Source organism: Thunnus thynnus, chromosome 2 (genome assembly GCF_963924715.1).
Source record: "Thunnus thynnus chromosome 2, fThuThy2.1, whole genome shotgun sequence".
Lineage (NCBI taxonomy): Eukaryota > Metazoa > Chordata > Actinopteri > Scombriformes > Scombridae > Thunnus > Thunnus thynnus.
This window is the reverse complement of record NC_089518.1, coordinates 32,137,176-32,149,780: the sequence shown is the minus strand read 5'-3', so window position 1 is coordinate 32,149,780 and position 12,605 is coordinate 32,137,176. Positions and strand designations below refer to the sequence as shown.

Sequence of the window (12,605 nt, the reverse complement as noted above, 5' to 3'; positions counted from 1 at the left end):
TGTCAACAAAACAAGCCATCCAAACTTTACACAAGGACTCTGATTGGTGACTGGCTGTTGTGTAGTGGAGCAGTGGCCTCTCCAATTAGCCTTAAGACACGATCCTCATTGTTGAAGTTTGACCCTCCTATCGAGCAAGATCGGTTGCACAAATATACCTGCCGGTCAAATGCAGTGCTGTGATTTCACTCACAGCTTTAATAGTCTACCAATCGCCTTGGATTTGAAAACTAACAAAGGCGAAATTAGAGTGTACTTTCTGCATCAAGACAAGAACAATATCACATTACTCAGCTGGATACATGGTATTGAAGCAATGGTTCATGGGAAGAAGTTGGCCAAGGAGACGCTGCTGCCTTCTGTGCTGGAAGACGATGACGCAGAGACAGAAAATGAGAAGCTGCAGCTGGGGGAGGTAGGAGGTCGACCATCCAGCCAACTCTGAAAACTCTTTAGCAAGGAAAGCGTGAACAACCAGGTAGGAGAGGGGGAGACATGCAGGAAGGAAATTTTTATGGAGCCTGAATTTAAATGAGACATAGGAGAGGGAGCTTTTTTAAGACCAGCAGGGCTTTATTTGGCTTCAGAAATGAGGCTCTTAACCACAACATCACCTCTACGCACGTCTGAGCACCTTCCTTGCTCAGGGCAATGCAATACAGGCTCAAAAAATACAGGTTAAAGACCTGCTATTTCCTTTTTATGGATTGCTCTTTTGACCTGTGTACTCTTGAATTTATTTAACGGAGGATTACTGAGATTCTCACCCTGAAAGTGAGTTTTAATTACACTTTAATGTAGTGTAATCACAGGGTTGCGTGCTCTATGGCAAGTGTGAGGAATAAAGTGTAAAAGCAGCACAGATTCATATACAAAAAACACAAAAAAACTCTACGGATGCAACTTGTCCATATAAAAAGTGCCCTGGAACATGTTTAATTCCACTCAAATGTCAAATAACAGTATTTTAAAGGGGTCTGATCTGTCCTGAAAATAACAATATATTTGTATGGTAAGCGTGACTGAGACATGTGGTGAATAAGCCTTGAGATACAGGGTGAGAAAGACAAGCGAAAAACAGCCTCCGGGACAAGAGGTTAAAGGGAGGTGGGAAGAAAGGAGTGGGAGGGAAGTGAAGAAGTTGCAAAGACTAGAAAGACAGAAAGATAAGTTAAAATAGTCTATTCACATTAATAGACTCAGTTAAAGGTATCAGCTTTATTCTCCTGGAAGCAAACCCATCAAATCTCCTCACTCGGTCTGCCAGCAACAGCCAGCTTCGACTGGTCATGATGTCTTACTTTCTCATTCTCCATCCAGCAAAGAGCAAACCTGACAGAGGTTGACATGCGTGGGCTAAAGGACCAACGCCGCAGCCCTGACGGGAACGTGCTAGACGGAGGTGAAAAAGAGGTTGAAGAGGAGGAAGAGACCGAAGAGGAGGAGCTGGGAAGAGAGGAGTGTGTGATCTCTGATGAAGACTATGACACAGATTTGGAGCTCGGAGGTATAGTTGTTTTTAGATAGAAAAGCAGAGAGGAATAGGGTGGGAAAGTCATTACATGTTATTATAAAAGGTGTGATGTTCCCTCTTATACGGGGAAATGGCTTGGTTTGAAATAATCCATTTCATCCTCTGTAATTATCTGTCTAAAATTTTATAGGCTTCAACGGCACAAAGTCGTTTAATTTGAATCTTAATTTGATCAGAACATGCATTGATCAGGCAAAGCCTCCTCCTGTCACCCCCGTCTGTTAATCTGTTTTCCCTTTTGCCTTCTTCCATCTTCTCAGGCTCTAAATGATTTCAGAAAAGAAAAAAAAAAAAAGAAAAAAAGCAAAACAGAAACTCCTACACGCACCCGCCCACACATGTGGAGCCCTGTTCTGCATCTTAATGATTCCATCTCAGTCTTTGTGTCAGGCTTCCTTTTCACCACAAGTGAAAACCATCTGGTATGAATGAGCTCCCCTGACAGGGCGAAATCAGCCACGAGGGACTTTTCAATATCACACTCAAAAGGTCCTCCTTCGGGGGAAAGTACCACATGTCTCCTTTCTCAAAGAGGTATTGATAGAGAACAATTCCAGCAGACACCATAGTGTCTTTATTTATGTTGCAGATAAGGAGGAGGCATATGACCCCACAGGGCAGACGAGCTACGTGGAGGCGTGTGAAATGTTACAGGTGGTGCCTGCCTCTTACTTCCTGCAGCACATGCAAAACAGCGAGTTGTCCATGATGCATCGAGGTCTGGGGCCTCAGGTACTGTAATCATAAGTTAGACTGTGTGTCTCGGCTTTCTCGGCTGATTTAATAGTGTGCAAGAACAGTGCTTCTCTTCACTTCTTTCACTTGTTAGATCAGTGCTCACCTGGGGGAAAGTACTCAAATTGAACCTGCCTTCCTGCAAAAAAGATCTGCAAATGTTTGAACATCTCTGTGGAAATGTGCTCACACTGGCTACCACATGCGATTTAAAGTTCCATATGAGTCTGAGCAAAAGTTAAACATGTTTCTCAATAATATTAGACCCTAATGCTGTTTCAGATCAGCCCAGACCTTTGCTCACTAAATGACTTATTAATTCAAAGTCACATTCTCCTCAAGGGGAAGTAGGTGGATCATGAGAAAGTCTGAGTATAGCTGTGTTAAGTCCAACGCAGCTGAGCTTCAAGGAGTTTTCAGTCCTCTCCTAGAAAATAGAGCATGTATGTACATACCTATGCAGTACACGTAACATATAAAAATGCATGAGACAATCTTCTTACTAGTATGTGTTCAAGTGGAGAGCCTTTCACGTCTTTAAATAGAAGAAAGGTTGCTGGTATTGATTTACACTTATGAAAGAGTTCAATATGTTGCCAATGTATTCAGTAAATATGTTTTTTTTTTTACAGCTTTAATTAGGTTTAATTATTTGGTTCTACTGAGCTTCAGACACAATGTCAATATTGTGGCTACATGTTTGAGCTCTCATATAATCCAAAATGTACATATATATAAGCTAAGATGCTTAGTGCAGGTTAAACTAAGGCTTCAAGTAATATGTACCTTATTAAAAGGTGCAATATGTAAGAATCAGAAAATTCCTTCTCATTAATGACACTGGTGGCCGTTAAGTGAGCTGCAGTTGGCATCCTGTTGCTTGCACTCACATGTGTACTTGCACTCTGTCAGCGTGAGCTAGCAGCAGTGCTAACATTAGCCAGCTAAAACCACAATATGTCACATACTTTGCATGTTGGCAGGTATGTGTTATAGGCAACCTTTCCAAGAAAGTCGGAAAGGTCTAATTTTTTAAGTTACCATACAATCCGTTCACTCATTGGCAAGAGAAAGCGATTAATACATGTAAATTGTTTTGCGATTCTTACATGTAGCACCTTTAAGTTCATAATTTCAGTATAATGCTTTATTTACTTTTACTATACAGTATACCCCAGAAAAACACAAATGAGACATATGTTAACATGGATATCTCTTACACTTTCACACTTAAACATTGCAGCTTAATTGTAGGCCAGCAGTCAATAACAATTTTTTTTAACAGTTAATCGATGTAAAATCGCTGAAAGTACATCCTCTTCAAATGTGAAAATGCATGGCCCGGAGCTCTTATCAACGCAGTTTGTCATTTGTACAGGCTTCCACTGTTCCATAAACGCTGTAAATAAGAGTTGTAAAAGTAAATCCATTCCTTAACAAGCCATTTCCTGAGGTTTCGGCTTCAGTAATGTCATTCAGACAGACTGAATTGGATTTTAAATAAGTTGTCATCTGTTGATCACAGAGAGTAGAGTAGTGAAGTAATTAAGTGTAGCTGCTGAAGGTTATTTATTTAATGTCCTGCAGACTGATAGGCTTCCTCCAATCTTACTGAAAGATACCATGCTTGCAATTAAACACACACACACACACACACACACAAAGAGGAGAGCAACCCCATCATAGGTTGCTCTCCTCTTTTTTTTTTTAAAGACCAAGTTAACATAAGGCTTCATGCACTCAACTTTCTCATTACCTGTGCTAGAAACTATAATTTTCATGTTCTGTGAGCTTCATTTCTGACCCACGCCTCCACACAGCTCCATTCTGCTTCATTTGTCTCAAACAGGTTTAATATTCCTCTCTCTCTGCCTCTCTCTCTCTCTCTCTCTCTCTCTCTCTCTATCTGCCCATCCGCATCAGTACATCTACTCTTTTAACTGGAATGCAGATAAGAAAATACACTGCAGTGAACAAACAGAAGAATTTCACTTTGTGGGTGGGGGGGGTTGGAGGGTTGTGTGTTTGCAGGGCACCAAAGCACTGGCGGTTCCCCTGGTAACCAACACTTCAATACTGAGGCTGAATCTGCGAGATAATTGGATGGAAGGAATGGGCGGAGCTGCTATCGCTGAGATGTTAAAGGAAAATTGTTACATTACAGGTGGTTTTACGGGCACTCAAGCATGCACACATTTTCTTTTCCTCTTCCTTCGCTCCGTCTCACGTCCTTTCTAGCAAAAGTGCCACCCCCCCCCGCTCCCACTCATACGCCACTCTCACCCCAATTATATGCCACAGCGCATGGTTTAACATCTGTTAAATATTTGTTAAATGTCAGGCATATGTGCAGTTCAGGAACCTATGGGAAGATCTATGGAGAATGAGTCCTGTGAGTCATGTCGGCTCTTTTGGGCTGACATTATTTTTAACATCCTTTGTTATGCACCACTATTCAACTTTCAGTGGTAATCCAATTTTATGAATATATAACAGATTAGTTGCCAATGTAGCAGCAGACATTAGCCAACACAAAATTTTAAAAGGAGAATAAACACACAACAAATGAGAACTCTAAAAGGTTTGAATTTAGTTATTTTTTTATATCATTAAAACAAGAGTGGTTAGTAACTTGACAATATTCAAGATAATAAACTAAAATAGAAATAATGTGATAATAACAAATAGTTAAAATTCCAAAGATGTATTATTCAAGAGTCAAAAAGCCTCGGGGAAAGAACTTTTGAACTGCTCAGGTTTGCAATTAAGTTGTCTATGTTTTACCTCAGAGTGCATTTGCTCAAAAAGGGGAGATGGTGCGTGACAGTTATCTCAACAATATTCAGAGTCTTTTGATACTTCTGAACTTTAGATTGAAGGAAGAAGGGGAGGGAGGGATTGACTCTTTCAATCACTAAAACAACCTCTTCCACAGTCAGGATACCAAATGTTTCAAATCAAATATTTGGACTCTGTTTGAAATACACCTGCATATTGTACTTTTGACAGGTTTCTTTTCCACCATGCACCACCGTTGACCCATTGTATATTTGTGTGTTCATCCCAGAGGTGGACCTATCAGACAACAGGCTTGGGGATTATGGCGCCAAAGCCATAGCCGGGATGCTTAAGGAGAACAGCACCCTGGTTAGCCTCAACCTATCAGGAAATCATTTCACAGACCAGGCTGCTGAGCACCTCAGTCCAGCCCTCATCACCAACACCAAGCTACGGTGTCTCGACCTCAGCTACAACGCTCTGGGAGAGCGTGCAGGTAGAACAGCAATTAGCTCTACATAGCAAAGGTCTAATACTCTCTGTAAGGCCTTTGCCTTTTGAAGAATTACACAGTGTCTATGGCTTCCATTTTTATTAAGTTGATATTAAAGATTTACACTGATACATATTTTCACACGTTTTCCATTAGTAGTGCCAGATAACTGAACTTCAGGACCCAGGTATTATATGTCGCGCCCACTAAAGTAATGTGAGGAATGAGAACATTAGTTTGTCCAGTGTCTCACTTGATGCTTTACGACAGGCAGTTTGCTTTGCTTTGCCCTTCAATTTCATTTTGGCGATGTGAAAAATAAAGTCCTGCGGATGATGTCAAACTTCTGATAGTGGTTTTTCTCCCATTCAGCCACAGGAGCTTTAGTGAGATCAGCGATTGATGTTGAGCGATAAGGTCTCGCTCATAGTTAGTGTCCCAATTCATCCCAGAGGTGTTGAATGGGGTTGAGGTCAAGGCTCCAAACTGGGAAAACCATTCCTTAATGTGCATTGGGAACAAAAAGGGACAAAGTTGGAAGCTCACTATTATCTAAAATATAATTGTGTGCTGTAGCATCAAAATTTTCCTTGGAACTAAAGAACCTATAGCCCAAACTATGAAAAACAGCACTAGAACAATAACACAAATACGACATAAAGAAACTGTCCACATACTTTTGGCCATATGGTATAAATTAGAGTGTGAATAAAGTAATTTCCAAAGAACTCACACTCGTTTTTTTTTAACTTAACTTTAACTCATACAGTAAACTACTTCCAAATTTGAGATTAGAGTCATCAGTTAATTGTCATGACATCATTGCTTAAAACCAAAACTATAGTTCTTTTTAGCATGTGAATAAATGACCATTTTAAACCTACATAATAGTCGTTAAAAGCAGCAGTAAGTGTGAATGCAAAGTCATCTTTCCTGCCTGGTTAAATAATATAAAAATAATAAATAAATGAATATAAAGCCCTATAAAATGACCAATTAGTCTGGAGAGTGCAGATATGGTTAACATTATGATTATATGAAATTACTGGTATCAACTATTATTAGATTTTTTTGGACCTATACCATAAAATCCATTCTGATAAAACCAGTAACAGTTTGCTTTATTGTTGTAGTCTTATTTCTAAGCAAAGGACAGCAGCCAGCAGCAGACTGTGGCATTCAAAGGTCAAGAACATTCACCTTCATTAAAACCTCTTTCAATTATCATGTGGATGAGCTCTGTGACAGGCACCTTGTGGAAGAATGGCAGATCAGGATGCACTGAGCATATGATATAGGTAATTGAAAATAAATCTGTCTGTGGAAACGGGGACACCGCCGTGTCTCAGTGCCATGCGCGTGGCTATAATTCATCCCCGCATATTCGATTCTGTTTTCTCCCCTGCTGAAATATCAAAGGACATCCTCGTGATTTTGAGTGCACTCTTCCGTATAGTAGATCCCTGAGAGAAAGTATACCAGTCAAACACTGACATTCATGCTTTGGTGTTATTGCTTTTTCACCCAAGCACAGTTAAAGTGTCTTTTTCTATGATTACGACGTACCGCTGAGTGCCACACACTTCCTTATCCTCGTGATAAAGTGGGTGAGATGATGATGGGGATCTTTCTCTAGAGTCCTTACTCACTAATGCTTTTAGGTCATGAAAACCAACAAAAATACATTTCTATGCAAGTTGAGACAGATGAGATGACTTTATGCGTTTGATTTTTTTAAAAAAAGTTTCACAAAAACTCTCCAACTCTTACAAAATGATGATAATAATGATTTATAGAGGTTTTAAATAAATCGTGGTAAATGTTATATTGATGATTGGTTTTATAAACGATCAAAAATGGAATAATAACTTTTATTTGACAGGCTGCCATGACATTTTCTTTTTTTTTTTACCCATCCTAAGGGCGAATCCTCGGGGAGTCTGTGTCAGAAAACACAGGGTTGCGATCATTAAGTCTGGCCTGGAACTGCATTCGAGGTAGAGGAGCTGCGATGTTGGCCAACGGTCTCGGGGTAATACACCTGGAAATCAATATTTGAATACTATATTCATTTTTAACTCATGCAAGACAAAAGAAGATCTAGATAATACAGCAAAGGGTTATTAGGCCAGGACACTTCTTAGCTCTTGGTATCATATTAAGCCTTGAGATGAAGAACCACAACATTGAATTTGTGCATAAAATCATAAATCAGTTATACAGTAATCAGTGAGGTTGGATGTTGGGTGATAAGGCTTGTATAAGACCAGTTCATCTGACAAGTATTAGACCAGTCACGTCCTTTCACGCCATCCTGGAAAAACCACTTCTTTATGGACCCTCCTTTTTGCATCATCATGTTCTCAATGTTCTTAATGTCACTCATTTGTTTTTTTATCTTTTCAATGTGAAGCTCTTTGAGCTGTGTTCTTTTTTTGTATAAAAGGTACTTTACAAATAAAGCTATTATTATTATTATTATTATTATTATTATTATTATGTTGAAAGAGGAAAGGGACTTTTCTCAAACTGCTGCCACAAAGTTGGAAGGATGCTGTTGTTTTTGAAATATACTTGCATGTTACCTACAAACATTTAATAAATGGTTTATAACACACCACAATGTCTAGAAATAGATAATGAATGACAATAGAGTAAATTACAGTTGTAATAATATAAAAGATGTTTTCATATTAATAAACACTGACTTATCACTGCTTTATAGTGTGTTATAAACCATTTTTAAATGTCTGTATACTGCTTATATATGCTAAATAGGGGGACTTAAAATGCTACCAGACTTAGTACACTATAGTACATGAACACATACTTTTGGCCATATAGTATACATAGCACTAACTGGCTATGTTCAACATTTGGAACAAGCCAGAAGGATTTCAGAAACCATTATTGGAAAGTTAGCATTGTGACTATAAAAACAAAATAATGATATATTCCACTGATGCAGTTTTGAATGTGAAAACAAAACCTGTAGATCCAATTTAAGAATCCAGCTATGCAGGCTGATAACTGTTGATAGAAGAAGATATTTCATAACCCTTGCTAACTTGCTTATCCTGTTTAGAGAAGCAGCCCCCTGGTCTGGTATTCATCAAGCATCTCACAGCAGCACAGACGCACAGACGGTGCAGCAGCAGTTTTTCTTTCCATATCTTAATGACCAAGATGGTCAAGGGGACCCTGATCAGTAAGATGCACTGACAGGTTTGATTGATTCAGGTCCTGAGAAGCTTATTACCTCAGGATCTACACTGCTCTCTCACTTTAAATGAAGGTGTTCTTTTGGTCCCGACTTGATCTCGTTAGAGAACTTGTTGAAGTTTGACTTGTTATTGCATTTGAGATAGTTAAGCATCTGTTTCTAAATCTTGCTTTTGCCAAAGATACATTTATTTTTGTGTGTTTTTTTTTTTTTTTTGTAGGGAAACATTTTCCTTAGAAGTGTGGATCTTTCATATAACGGCTTTGGGAAAGATGGAGCCATTGCTTTAGGACAGGCTCTTAAAGAGAACAATACTTTGGAGGAGTTGAATGTGAGGTATGTGATGTTATCTTGGTATCTGATAATCAGGTTAGTTTACAGTAAATGAGTTAAAAGGGGGGCAGAGTTCGGTTTAGATCATTCTCTCATGAATTAGACACTGCTTTTTTCCTTGTTTGGTAATCCTGTGAGGCAATATAATAAAAGAAAAACATTCTTATATGATTCCCGGAGAGATTAAATTGCACTACCAGATTTGTAGCTTTACCAATAAATCTTAAGAAGTGGTAATTTTTTCTTTAAAGGGAGGCCGCCGGTATGAAGTTCAAGGGAGCCGGTTTTATCTGCCTCTTGTTTAGGCAAAAAAACGCTCGCCTCACAAATTCCAAGACATTTGTGCTACATGGATGAATAATGCCATTTAAAAAATAACACTTTATGATTGCTTCCCTCACACTCCAACACACTTTTTTTTTTTTTTTTTGTTTTCTGCTTTTGTGTCTCGCCACAGTAACAATCGAATACCCCCTGATGGAGCCATCCGCCTCGCCACGGGCCTCAAAGTAAACAAGACAATCAAATCCCTGAATGTAAGCTGTTGAAAAGAGATTGGTTCTAACTTCAGAAACAATGGGGGGGCATCAGTGGATAAAATGGGATAAATAAATGGATCACTGTACTTTGTTTTAATGTCAAAGCCCAAGCATAGCTCTGAGGGACTCCTCTCAACTGAGAGAAAAAAAAAAGTTACTGATTGAAAAAAACTTCTGATGAAGACGCTAAATTAATTTTTGAGCATTTGATTTTGATTACATGTGTAGACCTGAGCTGAAAATGTGGTTCGGGTGTGTGTGATTGGATATGCAAGTTTGAAATCTTAAGGATCCCCTCCAGACATGTATTAAGACATATATTACCATTTTTACAATGTTAATTATATTTTTTTCCACAAAAAAGTATAATTACCACTTTAAAAACTTTTCAATGGCATCAACTTCTTCTCCTTCCTTAAAAACTCCAGAATCTATGAATATGCAAATCATTTCAAGATGTCTCCTACTTCACTGTAAAGTCCATACTCAGTGTATGTGCACTGGAAGCTTCAAGATTCCCCGTCACACTCATGTAAGTTGAATGTTGGACCGAGATTGGCTTTCAAACTAGCTGTGATGTTACAAATCCTGCTCATAGGCTCACCCCTTCGAATAAGATTTCCAATGAGCGCAGAGAAAATTTCCACTTTCAGCAGATGAATTAGAAAACAGCCTCCAACTGTCAAACCTCATTCTGCACAGTCAAGCTCAAACATTCAACTGTAGGAACGAGAAGAAAAATATACTTTTGAGTGGAGGGGGACTTTAATATGGGCAAATTATCCCAAATGATCAGTTAATAACAATAAAAGTTCCAAGATTTAACCTCCTACCTTATTTTATTACAAGCAAAGCCAAAAATACAACAAAGAACACTCTGTGGTATTATTGCCATATCTCTCATTACTCATTTGTCTTTGGCCAGATGGGTAGGAACCCTATCCAGAATGCTGGGTGCTACGGGATCCTCAAGTCTGTACAGGAAAACCCAGATTCAGCCATGGAGGAATTAAACTTTTCTGTGAGTCACACATGTTCCACCTCTATGAGAATTACAAAAATCTTCTCCTTTATACATGGAGGCAAATTTACTCACCTGCTTCTCTGTGTATAAATCTCTCTAGGACATCACAGTGAACCAGGATTTTGAAGACTTGTATTCGACGGTGAAAGAAATATTCCCCGCACTTACAGTAAATCACGGGGGCAGAATTGGCACATTCAGAAAAGCAAAAGCCTGAAAAGTGTTACTGTAATTGCTGTACTTTTATGCCAGAGAAGATGGAAGAAGTCTTGTCAAAGCCCTGTGGACGTCTTCATCGACGGATATTTTTTTTTAAAAGATGTCATCAAAAAATGAGAGCATATGCCCTGGAATGACATGTATTTAGAAGAAATGCAACTTGTTAAATACCCAATCAATTGAAAATAAAGATAATTCAGAGGGAGACTGTTCATCTCCAAAGGAAACAGTACACAGCATGTGTGCGGCGCTTGAAATATGGTGTTGCTGGAGTCATTAAATACAGGCATACAATACAGGTATTGAGTATGATTCTTTTAGGTATGATCTGATTTGATGTTATATAATGTCAGTGGGTAGAATGATGGAGAGGATCAGAGAGCACTGCATTGTGTATGAAAAGAAGTGAAAGTGGGTTGCACAAAAAGCATTTAAGTACTGCATGACTAGTCTAATAGAAAAACCAGCTTCTAAAGAATGGCCCACTATTAGATAAGAGACGTGTTTACAGTAGCAGGTTTAAATAAGTTCCAGACCTGTACAGTACACACCAAAATATCACCTCCACCCCATTTTACTTTATTTTACTTATTGCAACACCAAGATATCCCTGCAATACAGATTTATAACTTTGTTGTGGTATTTGTATAGCATCTTACATTTTATGACTTGGTTACTAAGTCAAGTCAGACTAATTTTATTTACAGTATATTGCCCAGAATCACAAACCACTAATTTGCCTTGAAGGGCTTTATAATCTATATAGGATACACTCTATCTATCTTTAGACCCTTAATTTATGATATTTATGTAACTGATTTATTGTAATTTATTCAAGTACTGTATTTAAGTACAATGTTTAGGTGCTTTCTTAGAATATTTAAGTTTTTGTGAAACTTTTTATGTCAAAAGAAGGGTTTTCAGGGGAAAATATTCTACTTTTCTTTGACCAACTTCCTTTATCTGATGCCTGTAGTTGCTATTTTCTTTGTGGACAAAAATTTTAATATTATAATTTAATGAGCAGCTGGACCAGCTGCTACACTATAATTACACGTTAATGTGATAATTTGATTAATAATTGAGTTCAGTAATCTAATTTAACTGTAAAAGCTAAATGTGTCAGTCCACATTATGACTACTTTTATATTTTGCTCTTAATTAGGCTATTACATTATTTTAAGTAAATAAAGTTCTTCTAAAATATTGAATACACGACTGAGAACACTATAAACTCAAATTGAAACAGTTTTTAAAGCAGGACCAGTCATGCAGTCATGAGTGACCTGGTGCCTGTTGGTTTATGATGCTTTAATTGTGTTATTTTTTGTAAAGTGTTTGTGTATTGTGAGTACTTTCTTGTTGAGTTTTGTGCTTTAATATACATATACGTATTGTTGAGTTTTGAGCTTCAATGTACGCATATGTATTGTTGATGTTTGTGTTGTGTGCTTTAATGTAGCCTATGTATATGTATTGTTGAGTCTTGTGCAGTTTCATTTGTATTTTGCTGTTGGGTTTTGTATATTTTACAGGTCCATCTAGGGACAGGCATTACAAACTAGCTTAAACTATAAATGCTATGGTATGTGGCATTAGTTCATGCTATATACTGGTGCCTATACAAATAAACATTAAACAAATTAAAATAAATAAATACAGGTATTTTTTTGGTAGAAGAGATCAAATAAAAGGTAATCAACACGACACTCAATCAAGTGTTTGTT

At 38.0% G+C, this 12,605-nt stretch overlaps 1 protein-coding gene across 1 annotated transcript; it reads left to right on the top strand.

Moving 5' to 3' along the window:
- The first annotated feature begins 87 nt into the window (after positions 1-87).
- Positions 88-12,549, top strand: lrrc74b (leucine rich repeat containing 74B). The gene is made up of 10 exons (XM_067570353.1): positions 88-415; positions 1,321-1,507; positions 2,124-2,266; positions 4,301-4,433; positions 5,337-5,543; positions 7,463-7,572; positions 8,984-9,099; positions 9,554-9,632; positions 10,561-10,656; positions 10,760-12,549. The coding sequence occupies exons 1-10, from the start codon at positions 170-172 to the stop codon at positions 10,874-10,876; spliced, it is 1,434 nt and encodes a 477-aa protein (XP_067426454.1). The 5' UTR covers positions 88-169; the 3' UTR covers positions 10,877-12,549.
- Positions 12,550-12,605: the final 56 nt, after the last annotated feature.

Coding starts and splice junctions, on each gene's coding strand:
- lrrc74b (XM_067570353.1), top strand. CDS start 170: ATGCAGTGCTGTGATTTCACTCACAGCTTTAATAGTCTACCAATCGCC. Junction 2,267..4,300: donor ATCGAGGTCTGGGGCCTCAG/GTACTGTAATCA, acceptor GTGTGTTTGCAG/GGCACCAAAGCACTGGCGGT. Junction 9,100..9,553: donor TTGGAGGAGTTGAATGTGAG/GTATGTGATGTT, acceptor GTCTCGCCACAG/TAACAATCGAATACCCCCTG.